Here is a 13,772-nt window from a genome sequence, read left to right as displayed (position 1 = left end):
TGACTGTAATGGGGACATGGCAGTTGATGGCCTTTCCCACACGAGGAACACACACAGCCCTTTGCTGTGGAAATCTTTACCAAAACCCTCAAATTTACCACCCAGTTATCCCACTCCACCACACACACATATGCATGTGTGTGTTAATGCAAAATAAGGACTTCTGTAGACCCTTTGCATCTTGGTGGGACCAAGGGGATGGGCTGACCAGCTATGCTTGTAGCCTAGAAAGCAAGAGGCTGTCCAAGCAACTCTCCTCTATTCTCTGCTTCTCCTTCATGTAACCCTTCCCTTTCAACCCACAGACTCAGAAAAGGCTTTTCCAAACATACCTGAGCACAGGACTCCAGCATCCTCTTTGTGTTGGCAGTTGTGCTCACCCCATGCCCTAGAGGGACATGCCCAGAGATCGGATTCAGCCCCAGTGCAGTTCACATCATCCAGCCAGATCTGTCCTGAGCCTTCACCATAATGAGCAGATACAAATGCCTTGATGGCATGTCCACATCCCAGCTGTTTGCAAACAACATTAGCATCTGCTAGATCCCAGTTATCGTCACAGATGGTGCCCCAGATGCCATCATGATAAAGCTCTACTCTCCCAGCACACCGCTTTGTTCCATTCACCAACCTGATCCGTCTGCTACCTGCAGGGAGAAAACCCAGCTGTCAGCACGCAACGTAACAGTGATGCACAGGCCAGTGCAATGGATGCACGTTTAAAGCACTGTTAAGGCATCACGTTCTTGTTATATTCCAGTGTTATATTCTTGTGTTATGGTTTCTTGGATAGAATGCCTGTGATGCTAAAACCACACAAAAGGGAAGGCCTACTCCTGCATCAAGTAAATGTTTGAACAGTTCCTGTGAGATGTTGCAGAAAAGGAGTGTCTAGTCATAGCGAGTATATGCAAAGATCACCTTATCTTAGAAAGCCGGAGAAGCTGTTTTCTATCTAAACTCATTTAGTTTGGCAGAGACAGAGACAGTTTCTGTTACAGATGGATTACAAGATAAGAGTAGAAACAGTTCTAATTTACCTTGGAAAGACTGCAGCTATCTATACATACAGAAATGTCACAAAATGTCACCTATTTAATTCCTAAGCGACAGCCAGAATGTGTGGCAGTCGTGGCCAAATTAGTGTTCTTATGGCTTCTGTATTCTATTTTTTTTTTTTTTTTGATTGTGTGGGATAAATCCTCTAACAAATCCAAATGAAGGAAACACTATGTAAATTACATTTGCTTCCTTAACTATCATTGTCCCCTAGAGTACAGAAGCAGGTGGATTTTGCAAGCTCAGCCCCATGCCTGTTTAACACCGGGTGAGGCCACATCATGGTGGGCTAGAGGCAGCCCTGGGAAGCACCGTGTACCTTTTGCACAGTAACTCACCTGAGCAAATCACACCAACATCTTCAGCAACTCCCGCTGGCTCTGCCTGGAAAAGGGAGGTCTTACACAGCATCAGCTGAGTCTCGGTTCCAGCACACTGGACATTTCTCAAGCCAACATGACCCACGCCTCGCTCAGACCTTGGGAGGTAATAGGCTTTCTTGGCAATTCCACACTGGAGCTGCCTGCAGACCACATGGGCGTCTTTAATGCCCCAGTCATCATCCAGGACTCTGCTCCACGTGCCATGGAGTGAGATCTCAACACGCCCATCACAACGGCTGTTACCACCTGAGAGTCTGAGCGATTCATCAAGACCTGGGCTCAAGAGAATTGGAAAATGTATTGAATAACATCTGCCACTCTTACTGCAGTAGAAATAACACGCAGGAAAGATGGGAAAGACAAATCTCTATGTTGGTAAAAGAATAATTCTCACCACTGGTTAAGGAGACTGCATCTGTTAAGGATTTATTTGCTTGCATGCACACAAGGGTCTGTAATGGGAAGCGAGAAAGGCTTCCCTAGCTCAAAGACTAGATCCTGTCAGGAGTCAGGCACATCTAAATAATGTGAAGCCTTCTACTACATGAAGTTTCTGTGCTGAAGTAAAGGTTGGAGGCAGGGGGGAAAGGAAAGGCCATTAAAGATAGGCTGACATACCAGACTTGCTTGGCAGGACGAGATCACCAGCCGTGCTCTGGTCTGAAGTTGCACTGCCTAAATGGCTGCTCCTGACTTACCTGAGCAAACAACAGTGGCTGCTTCTCTGGCTGAGCAGGCTGGATTGCCCAAAGTCACTTGAGCACAGTCCCACAGGCAGGACTCTGTCCCTTCGCAGTGAAAAGCATCTCTCCATATAGGCCCACTCTCCTCCACAAAACGGTCTCCTGTCTGGATTGACTTCGCATAGCCACAGTTCAGCTGATAGCAGAGGACGTTGGCAGCTTGCAAATTCCAGTGGGAGCGGCAGAGCCCTCCCCATGTGTCTCCATGGCGGATCTCCACCCTGCCAGAGCACGTGGTGCCATTCACCAACCTGCCCCCCGGGCACCCTGCACACAAAAGAAGGTGAGCACTGAGGTGTCGCACCGGTAACTGCTCATGGGCATGACCTGAAAGGGACTGGGAAAAGGGAATGAGTTCTCCTTAGCATTCAGTAGCAAAAATTACTCCACTGGACCACTGCAACTTCCATACTCATACCTAGAATTCAGCCCATCCTATTTTACTGAGAAGAACGACTAGAAATCAGGATCTGGTCCCCTTTGCAATTTTTAAACTCAGGGCACCAGGTTTCAGGGCTCTGGCTGAGCCATTAGACCTTGATTGTTCTGACCAGCCTCAGCTGGGGTGTCCAGCTGTGCACCCCCAGGTTGCTGGTCCAAGGCTCTGAAACTGGACCAGACCTTCAGTCCTTGCCTCAACGATGTGACTGGTTTAACTGTCTCCAGTCCCATCTCTCGCTAATCCTGCCAACCCTCTCCAGCTGGGCCCTACATCTGATTCATTACTTTGCCTTGTCTGGAACTGACCATAGACCTTGCCATCAGCACCTTCCCCTGTGCGGGTGGTGTGGACTGTGCCTCGGTGCATAAGGATGCTGCCTGTGTTGTTCTCACCCTCTGCCCCCAACTCATCCTACCTGGCGGAGCAGCCCTGTTCTTGCTGTCCCCTGACACCAGGAGCATTTCACAGAGAGCAGCCTTGTGGCATGAGTGAAAGTGCAGCTCAACTCCTGGAAATGCCTGTAGCAGTGGACAAAAGACAGAGCCTGGCTCCACAAACACCCTCTGGAGTCTGGGTCAGTATTTTTCCTCAAAGAGATTTTTCTTTTCTGCTCTTAGACCTTTCCACTGCTCACCTGAACATACCACACGAGCCTCTCTCCCGGCAGGGCACTCATCGTGACCCAGCACACTCACAGGGCAGTCTCTCGGGTGGGAGCCATTCTTCTTGCAGCTGAATGTGCCGTTCCAGACAGATGCATTTCCTTGCCCAAAGGACCGTCCACTTGGTATCAGCACAGCAACTCCACAGTCCAGCTGCTGGCAGAGGGCATTGGCAGCTGGGAAATCCCACAGGTAGTCACACAGGGTTCCCCACATGCCTCCATGAAGTAGCTCTACTCTCCCTGAACATGTGGTACTGCCATTTGCCAGCCTGTACCCACCATAGCCTGCAGGAAGAATACAGGAACTTAGCAGTTACTTTTGTGTGTGTGCATGCTGTTGCACTGAAATTTGTAAGAGGGATGCAGCTGCAAGGAACTAGCAGTTGCTATGTCTGAAGTTACTGGGAAGCATGTTAGACCAGGATGTTCATGAGCCAGCTCTGAAAATAAGTCTTTATTGTCCATGCTGTAGCCTGCACTACATGACTAAAAGTGTCTTGACTCTTTAAGTTCAGCCTCTCCTCCTCTGCTCTGCTGTCTCCTCCTCCCACAATACTGCTGCTACCTTGCAACATTTTTTTCTCGCAGAGGCAGTTCCAACATCACACCTTGCATTTGGAGCATGTGAGAAACTCACAGCAGGAGCTCCCAGTAACACTCTCTCTCTCCTAGTAGCTGGTCATCTCACACTACCTAGTAAGCAGCAGCTGCTGTGTGCAATTCTCAGCTTTCATCCATGCCACAGCACAAAACTCTGAACACAATGGGCCATGCCCACAGGCAAATTCACGGTAATTTAAGTGCAGCATGGGTAGGACTGTGGTACCCTGCTGCTGGCCCTGTGCAGCCCCGCTGCCTTCCCACGCTGTCACTTGCACTTCCCTGGTCCCTGCAGCGTACTCCCCAACAAGACCTGTATTTCTGCTCCAAGCTGTGACTCTTGCAAGCGGAGGCAGGAATCAAGACTTGCCAGCTACTGATACCTCAGCTAACGGGGCCACTCAGCGGGCACAGCTCATCTGGCACAACTTGGCTGGCACAGCTCAGCACAGCTTGGTGGGCACAGCTCGGTGTTTGGGGCTGCAGGTCACCATGGCTGTAGGGAAGTGCCCACAGCAGCCTTGGACAGACTGCCGCTGCTCAGCTGGGGGGCGGCTGAACTGGTCCTTCCCAGGCATGTCTGGTGGCAGCATGTTGTAGCAGCTCTGCCCCATGCTCAGTTTACTCACTTTGATTTGTGCCCTTGGAAAAAAGTTGTGTTTGCTAGGTCTACTCACCATTTTGGTAGTGGCTGGCAGTAAGTTAGCTGTATTTAGAGCAGCCATAGACCATATGGAGTTCTTAAATAATGTTATCTGACAGTCACATCTAAAGACATCCAGGCCTCTGACAACTTTTTTTTTTTAATAGATTTGTAACTTGTGCCTCCTTTAACCTTTTGGAGATATGGCACCTCTCCCAGTTTCATGATTAACTGAAATGCCAGGGATTAACACACACACTGGCAGCACAGAAAATAATTCCGTTTCTCCATGTTCCTGCTTGTCTGCTCTGGCCATCTCCCCTTTTATGTGCATGAGAAAGACCTGGAAGGAATTCTCAGCACTATAGAGTGCACACCTCTGGTAGCATAAAATAAGTCACAGCCTTTTTGAGATCAGCACCCCTGGTGCAGAAGTGAAGTGACAGTAAGGCCTGTGTGAGGCGCGGGCTCTCGGCAGAGCAACCGAGAAAAGGCTGGGCTGCTCTCGACTGTGCCCTGGCCTTCCCTGGGTGGCTTGAGGCACGACAGGGGAAGCACCCCGGAGCCCTGAGGCGGGTCTGAACTGTGGGTCAACAGGAAGACGACATAGGAATGTCACCTATGAATGATGCCTCTCAGTCCGAAGTCTCACCTGAACACGCCACAGTGGCACCATGCGAGCAGGCCTCGCTGCGGTGCGGCGCCCTTGGACAGTGTGCCAGGTGAGTCTCATTCCCCACACAGTGAAACTCTTCTTGCCAGGTCACTTCACTTCTGTCTCCAAAGTGAGTTCCTCTCGAGATACCCACAGCGTGGCCGCACGCTAACTCGTTACATACAGCAGAGGCAGCTTTGAAATCCACATGTGAAAAGCAGACCGTAGCCCAGGTTTCTTCTTGCTTTACTTTCAGCTGTCCTGAGCAGGCAGTGTCCCCTCCAGTCAGACGCAGCTCAGAGAAACCTGGGAAAAAAATTCCGAGAAATCCATCATCAAGGGCTGGTTGTACTGACCTGATTTAGAAACTCCCATAACTTTGTGGGCAAGACAAATCACCGCTGTGAGCAAGACACCTCACCTCTGTGAGGACCACTGACGCTTTTAAATAACCATTGTGGCAATTCCTGTATGCCACTAACAAGAGAAAATTGTGTGCAGGAATGCTGATTTCTTAGTATGTGAAAATACTAAATCCTTGGGAAACTACAGAAGAAGGGAAGTTTTGAACATTTGCCAAATGCTTGGGGAGCAGCAATCCCCAGATAAACAGATAAATAAATAGCCATTTCCTAGTGTGTGTCCTTGAGACTCCATTGTTCAAATGAATAGGAAACCAAAGTGTCCCAGAAAGAAGACAGGAAGTTGCACCCATCCTCGGAAAAAGCTAAAAAGACAGCCTGGTGATCTACAGGCTGGTCAGCCTCCCTTGGTACCTGGGAAAAGCATGGAGTGAATCCTCCTGGAACACATTTCTGGGCACAGGAAGGTGAGTGGGAAGAGGCAGCACAGATTTACCCAGGGTAGATCATGCCTGTGTGACATTACTTTCTCTGATAAATTTAAGTGACTGGATTTGTGGATGGGGGGAGACCAGTGCATGCCATTTACTTCACATTTAGCAAGGCCTTTGACACTCTCTTGAACAATAGCCTTGTATCCAGACTAGGATGTTACAGTCTGGGTGGTTGGACAACTACTCGGCTGGAAAGCTAACCAGAGGATCAGGCTCAGAGAGGAGCCATCAGTGGGTGGCACTCTCCCCGGGGCTGGCAGCACGGGAATGCCACTTGTTGGGCCCTTCCTGGGAACTGCTCTGTTCAGAACCTTTTCCAAGAGCCTGGAGGAGGTGGGAGTGCACTCTTATCCGTTTAGGGGGTTGGAGAGATAACCCCAAGGGCAGAACTGCCGTTCGGAGGGACCTAGACAGGCTGGATTAATGGGCTTGACAGGAACCTTATGAAAATCAAAAAGGACAAATGTGAAGTCCTGAAGCTGGGAAGGAAACACCTCCTGCGATGGTCCTTTATCCAAAGAGCAAAACCAAGCACATTTTGCAGAGGAAGGCAGCCACACAGACATTGGAGTTTTTTGCCTTTGTAGATTGTCTTGTCTTAGCTTACACAAAGAGCTGGAGAAGAGTAGCTGTATGGCACAACATAGCGTTTTCTTGCTTCTCCACCTACATCTGCTTTTTTAACTCCTATTCTTGGTCAAAGACAAGTTTAGTACTGCTTACCTGCTGCCTGGGATAGCTGTGATAGAAACCAAGTGTTTCTTGTCCTGTTCTATGTCATTTACTATGTCTGCTTCCTTTCTATGTCATTGCTGTGCCCCAGCAAAGGAGCCATACACTTGACAGTCAGTAGAAGACATAATGCTGATGCAACGTGCTTTGGCGGAGCGGAGGCCATGGAGAAAGCATTACCTCTACGCAGTACCTGGTTTTATCCAGCTAGGACAAAGTTTAATCTCAGCCCTGTAACATTTTCCATTATACAAGGTTGGATGACTTCTTACCTGAGCAGATCACTCCAGTATCATAGTAATGAGGGCAGGTAAAAGCACCCCATCCTGTATGTGAACAGTTCCAGAGATTGGGTTCATCACCACGGCAATCAACCCGATACAGCCACGTCGGTCCAGATCCTTCTCCAAAAGGAGATTGTTCAAGGGCCTGAACAGCAGATCCACATCGTAACTGCTTACAAACAACCTCAGCATCATCTATGGTCCAGTCACCATCACACACAGTTCCCCACTGCTCCTCATATTTTACTTCCACTCTCCCAGAGCAGGGGCCAGTTCCATTTGACAGCCTCAATTCAACAGCACCTTTGTACACAGAGACAGAGCCAGGTTATGGAAAGGACAGTGCCTAATCATGATTACCTATTGCATATGGTTAATGAGATTATTACTACTCTTAATTTACTATTAAATTAGACTTATTCAGTTCACCTTTCTAAATAGTCCAACTTAAACTTTTTTTGCAGGGAGTTGTGTCTGTATTTACAAGTTTGAGCTAACCATACTGCTAAAACGTAAATTATTTCTAATGACTGGTGAGTTTTCTCTTTTTCTGACCTGACAGGGCTCGGAAATGCTGAGTGATGTCCCTGCTGTGTGATTCACAGCGGCTTCAACAGGAACGCCTCCTTTTTCTTTGCTGTTCTGCCATGATGATACTCAGCTGAAAATGCTTGCTGGGCACATCCCCATATTCCTTCATTCCTATGTTCAGTACGGTGTGAAGAAGCAATTTCCCTCATCTGCCTCAGCTTCTTCCTCTCAGACAAACTATTACTTGCACCTCAGTGTTCCAATACTCTCTATTCGTTCCCTCCTTTCTTGCTCGAGACACAGGGTCCCCAACAAGAGAAGAGGATTACTTAAGGGCCGGGGGGGGGGGGGGGGGGGGGGCAAGCTATCTCAGGAGATGCAGCAGCATAAGCAGCAGAAGGACAGGTAGGTCTTCGTGTTGTTCCTCATGCCCCATCATCTCTTGGAGTGGGGCTGATGCCCAAAGAACCCTCTTTTCCTGCTCTGCTCCCAGGCATGCCTCTTTCCTTTGGTATGGATACACTTTTCCCAGTTCTTTTTCCTGTGGACTCACAAAATAACATTGCAGTAACCACAGAGCACTTGACAAAGAGCCTGACAGAAGAGGGAAGATGCACACATTGGTTTCTTGCTCTACAATGTTGGTCTGCTACTACAGATGCTTCAAATACCATATAGTAGCTTAGCACAGGGATTTAAAAGGTAGAGAACACAGAGAATTTTGTTACAGTCAAATGCAGGAATAACGGTGGGACCCAGACGCAGTCCTTAGGAAGCCAAGCTACACAAAAACCTACTGGGACCCAAGAAATGCAGGGGAACAGGTCTGAGTCTGCACCTTACACAGACACAGTCAACACTGGAAAAACTGAAGTGTGTAGTCTAAGGTGTAATGACACCTAAAGAAAAAAAGTTGACTTGTTCAGGAACTGTCTTAATCTAGTTTTTTTTCCGAGTCAGGAATTCTAAGGCAAGAGTTTTGGAACATATTTTCATTAAAAAGTTTCTTTACTTACAGGAAGGTTCATAGCTGCTTTGGTGAAAAGTATACACAGAATCACAGAACATGGTGAGTTAAGGTTCTGAATTGACATAGACAATGATTTTCTGTAGACGTTTGTGGAAAAAAATTGTTGAAACAAAAAAAACCCGCCCAAACCTTCTGCCAAATTCCTTGAAAACAGTCACCATTGTAATTAAACAACAATACAATGGCATGCATTTGTTAGGATATGTGCTAGAAAGCTTGTCTCCACGTGCAAAGGAGAACAGAGGCACAATGGGTGAAGGGGTGGCCCTGCCCTGACCCTCTCTGGGACCCTGCCAACAGAGCCACCAGCTCTGCTCTGCAGCTGTGATCAACGCAATGGCTTCCCCGGTCACTGTAGAGGCTCAAGGGGATGGAACACCATGGGATGCATGGGAAGAGCATCTTGGACTTGCACAAGGCTTATGATGGAACATTTAGGAGAGGAATCAAAGGTGGGGAAAGGGAGGGATCAAGGATGTTTGGGTAGGAGGAAGTGTGGGAAAATAGGTTAGGTGGACAAAAGGACCAGAGGAAACAGGCACAAATTGAAACACAGGAGCTTACTTCTGAACTTCAGGAAACGCTTTTTTTTTTCTACGAGGATGACTGAGCACTGGAACAGATTACCCAGGGAAGCTGTGGGGTTGGGTCCCTTGGACATACTCAGAAGCCATCTGGATGTGGTCCTGCCAGCTGGCTCTGGGTGGGAGGCTGGAGCAGATAGCTCCAGGGGCCCCTTCCAGCCTCAGCCACTCTGTGATTCTGTGAGAAGCAGCCAGGGGTGGGTAGGTGGGCTGCTGATCGGTATGATTGTCTGGCTACACCCTGCACCTAAGCAGCACTGTCCATTATGTCTCCTCAGTAAAATGTTTCTAGCTGTTTTCCTGGGTGAGGTGACTAGTCGGTGTGCATGTGTGTATACGGAGGGCTAAGTGCCGGTGAGTGCGGCTGGACCACAGGTCACAGAAGCACATATCTTTGGTGCTGTACTGGTTTTGGCTGACAGAGTTAAGTTTCTTCATAGCAGCTCGTATAGGGCTGTGTTTTGGATTTGTGATGAAAAGAGTGTTGATTAATGCAGGGATGTTGTAGTTACTGCTGAGCAGTGCTTACACAGAGCCAAGGGCTTTTCTGCTGCTCACACCATCCCACCCCTGAGTGGGCTGGGGGGCACAAGAAGCTGGGAGGGAACACAGCTAGAACAGCTGACCCCAACTGACCAAACAGATAGTCCATACTATATGACATCATGCTCAGCTTATAAAACTGGTGGAAGAAGGAGGAAGGGGGAATATTTGGAGTTACATTTGTCTTCTCAAGTAAGCATTACACATGATGGAGTCCTGCCATCCTGGAAGTGGCTGATGGGAAGTGGTGGCTCCTGCCTGTGATGGGAAGTGGTGAATGAATTCCTTGTTTTGCTTTGCTTCCACACACAGATTTTGCTTTACCTATTAAATTGTGTTTATCTCAACCCAGAAGTTTTTCCTCACTTTTACCCTTCTGATCCTCACTCCATTCGTGACCACTCGCTCAGCTCCCATAACAGCACATGCTGAGGGCTGCTGCATGCCCGAGCAGCGCCTCAGGCCAAAGGGGAGCACCAGGTAGGCAGGACCTGTGCCCAGAAAGAGCCAAAGGGCCATCATAGGGCCACTGTCACCTGCAGAGTGCTGGCTCCTGCTGCCCCTGTCTTCTGTCTGGCTGTTTCTTCAGAACCTGCTAACTTATGGAAATGGTATAGAGCAAACCTCCAAGGTGGAAGGTATAAAACATCACAGACAACAGCACAGAGCTGAGCTGGAGGCTGTAGCTCACAGGGTTCCCCAGGGTCAGTGCTGGGGCCAGTCCTGTTCAGCTTGTCCATCACTGACCCGGCCAAAGGGGCAGAGCGCACCCCCAGCCAGTTTGTTGATGATACAGGACTGGGAGGAGCAGCTGGTACCCCAGAGGCGGCGCTGCCATTCAGCCAGCCCTGGCCAGGCTGGAGAGCTGGGCACCGAGGGACCTCATGGAGTTCAAAGGGAAGTGTAGGGTCCTGCCCCTGGGGAGGGACAGCCCCACACACCAGTATGAGCTGGGGCTGACCTGTGGGAAGGCAGCTCTGTGGGGAAAGACCTGGGAGTGCTGGGGGGCAGCAAGTTGCCCATAGGCCAGCAGTGTGTCTGTGTGGCCAAGGGGCCAGTAGGACCCTGGGGGGCATGAGGAGTGTGACAAGCAGGTTGAGGGAGGGGATCCTGCCCCTCTGCTCTGCCCTGGGGAGGCACATCAGAGGGGCCAGCAGAGGCTACGAAGATGATGAGGGGATGGCAGCATCTTGTTTACGAGGAAAGGCTGAGAGAGCTGAAGCTGTTCAGCCTGGAGAGGTTGAGGGAGAATCTTATTAATGCATGCAAGTACTTTAAGGGTGAGTGTCAGCAGGATGGGGCTGGGCTCTGTTCAGTGGTGCCCTGCAACAGGGCAAGGGGAAACGGCCACAAACGGCAACATGAGAAGTTCCATCTGAACACAAGGAAGAACTTTACTGTGAGGGTGATGGGGCACTGGCAGAGGCTGCCCAGAGAGGCTGTAGAGTCTCATTCTCTGGAGACATCCACACCCACCTGGACGCAGCTCTGTGCAGCCCGTTCGAGGTGACTCTGCTTTAGCATGGGGTTGGGCTGGTTGATCTCCAGGGGTCCCTTCCCACCCCAAACATGCTGTGATTCTGTTCCTAGGTATCACACTGCTTGCTGTCATTTGAGACTGAAACATGAATATGTCATTTTTATTTGCATTTGAAACCAGACCTAATTTCTCTCTCTGTTCCCTGTCAGTATACCAGCCCATGAACTGATGCTAACGCAGCCACTTCCTTCAGTCACTAACTATTGCTTCATTTCTCTTCCCAGAGTAAACTGCTAGTCAACTAAGAAGTGATTCTGCCTCCATCTCTGTCCGATTGTAGGCTGATTCTTGCCTGCTGCATCAGACACAGACAATGTAGCTCTGACACATGACTTCCTCTTATACATAGGGAAAAGGTTTTACCTGTTTGCTGACAGTGCTGGACTTTCTTACAATTTATTCTTTATTATTTAGATTCTGAAATACAAAAACTTTAAGGTACATTATTCAAGTGACTGACAGCTAGTAACTTACAAAACCTATTTTTTCTGTAGACTAGCCTCGCTCCTCAAGTTTCCTGAGTAAGAAAGTCTCTTACACACGTAGCACGAGCCTCTGATCACTACAAAATCCCTTGTACTTGCAACTTGTTGTCTCAGGAGTATAATCTTTCTGTAAATAATCTTTAAAACTATTCTGAAAGATGTTCTGGAGAGCAACCCACAGTGTATTTGCAGAACATGGTCTGAAAAAGTTTTCACAGCTAAAAGTATGTGTATTTAAAAGAGAAATAATTTCTAAGAGAAGTTCATAGTAAATTATTAAAGGAACAAGATAACTATTTCCATAAGCCATATCCAGGAGTAAAACACAGCTCCTCACTTGACCGATCAACCTTTCTGCAACTACATTTTTAAATAATCCAACACCTGCTGTTTTCAACACGCGGCAGCATGCAGGGCTGGGCGCAGAGGCAGCATAACCCAAGCAAGGGGCCGCGTGAGCGGCAGGGGCTGCAGCGGCGTGGGGATGCACTGCCAGGGCAGAGATGTGGCTCCTAGGTGCTGCTGATGGTCTCAAGATAAAGCTACTCCTGTCTGCATCTGCCAGTCAGTCTCTATTTTACCATTACTATTTATACCATCACTGTTAAAAAGAAGTTGGCAGAAAACTTACTCTCATTTCTACAGTACTGCTCAGCTGACACTCAAACATTGCTACAAAGAGGTCTAAATACAAACGTTTAATATTGTTCTTCCCACTCCTTTGCACAGAAAGGCCTATACCTCCTCCTCCCATCCACTTGAACCATGACTACATCCACACAACCAGTAAGAACCTTTAAGACTAGGGCCATGCTACATCAAAATATCAACCACAGCGAAGTCTTGTTCTTGTTATATGGAGATGCAACCACCACCACAATACCAAAGTGCCACCTCCACGTGTACAGGGAAAAAGATGAGGATTCCAAATCAGTCTTTTATTATCAGCTTCAAACATGTACACAGAGCTCTAGAAGAGCAGAGACAAATAGCGGTAAGCTTCAGATATACAGGAACAACGGAGGGGACGGTACGTTATCCAGCCAAACCCCACTGGGCACACAGAGCACCACAACATCATCTTACTGATGTTGGATAAAAGCCTGGAGTTATTAATTCTGTATACACAGAGCTCAACAGGGGAGGCAAGGCAGTAGTAAGGATACCTAGCTGGTTTCCATTACAGTTTGGCTGTTTACTAAACCTGGGCTCGAATTCCTGTGAGAATGGCCAGTCACTGATGTCTGAGTAAAACACAAAACCATCACACATGGCTTACTCTTCGTTCTCTCAGGATTGCCAAGGAGACTGAATCAAAGACAGAAATGTATTTAAACACCTTCCTGTCACTTTTCCTGGCAGATTGATGGAATAACAACTTATTCATATTGAATTTACAGTATTTTCCTATCTCACTGCCTTATGTGAAAAAAGTATGTACTTACCCAGGGAGGCCTGAACAGAGAGGAGAAGCAGCCACAGCACTGGAGTAGAAAGATGTCCTTTTGCTGTCATCCTGATTGCAGACAGATGAAACATCATGCTCTACCAGGCACTGCCTAGACCAAACTCTGCATGGGCTTCTCTGTGCCTCACGAATGACTACAAAGGAGGAAATATATAGGTTCACATGCTAGCATGAACTAAGTGAAGGAACCAATAGAAATACTGTTCACCTTTTTAGACATTATCAGCAGATTAATCTCAAATCTGAAGGAACCAAAACCTCCAATAAAATTTGAAATTTGTGCCTATGGCCTTATATGAAGGACGATTGCATTTCTGATGCCATTGGTATTGCCTTGTTTTATTATGGGACCAATATCAGTTGTACAGGCAGAGCAGTACACAAAATGGTTATTTCTCACCTGGCAAAGTAATGTGAAAGTGCAGAACACTGGTCATTTTATGAGTCACTTCAGAAAAGAAAAAGACGAAGAAAATCCCTAAATTTGTAGCTTATCCATCTCCTTGGGAGAAATCGTACTCTTACTATAA

At 48.0% G+C, this 13,772-nt stretch overlaps 1 protein-coding gene across 1 annotated transcript in view; it reads right to left on the bottom strand.

Moving 5' to 3' along the window:
* LOC102055193 (scavenger receptor cysteine-rich type 1 protein M130-like) overlaps positions 1-13,369 on the bottom strand; it is a 28,127-nt gene extending 14,758 nt beyond the window's left edge. Inside the window, exons 1-7 of the mRNA XM_027802012.2 lie at positions 13,220-13,369; positions 7,050-7,364; positions 5,187-5,495; positions 3,262-3,576; positions 2,141-2,452; positions 1,398-1,715; positions 333-647 (exon numbers count right to left, since the gene is read on the bottom strand). Of these exons, the coding sequence (XP_027657813.2) occupies positions 333-647; positions 1,398-1,715; positions 2,141-2,452; positions 3,262-3,576; positions 5,187-5,495; positions 7,050-7,364; positions 13,220-13,316 (1,981 nt within the window). The 5' untranslated portion in view covers positions 13,317-13,369. The remainder of the gene's footprint in view (positions 1-332; positions 648-1,397; positions 1,716-2,140; positions 2,453-3,261; positions 3,577-5,186; positions 5,496-7,049; positions 7,365-13,219) is intronic.
* Positions 13,370-13,772: the final 403 nt, after the last annotated feature.

Source organism: Falco cherrug, chromosome 5 (genome assembly GCF_023634085.1).
Source record: "Falco cherrug isolate bFalChe1 chromosome 5, bFalChe1.pri, whole genome shotgun sequence".
Taxonomy (NCBI): Eukaryota; Metazoa; Chordata; class Aves; order Falconiformes; family Falconidae; genus Falco; species Falco cherrug.
Note: the sequence above shows the minus strand (reverse complement) of the source record. Positions and strands in the feature narration are given on the sequence as shown.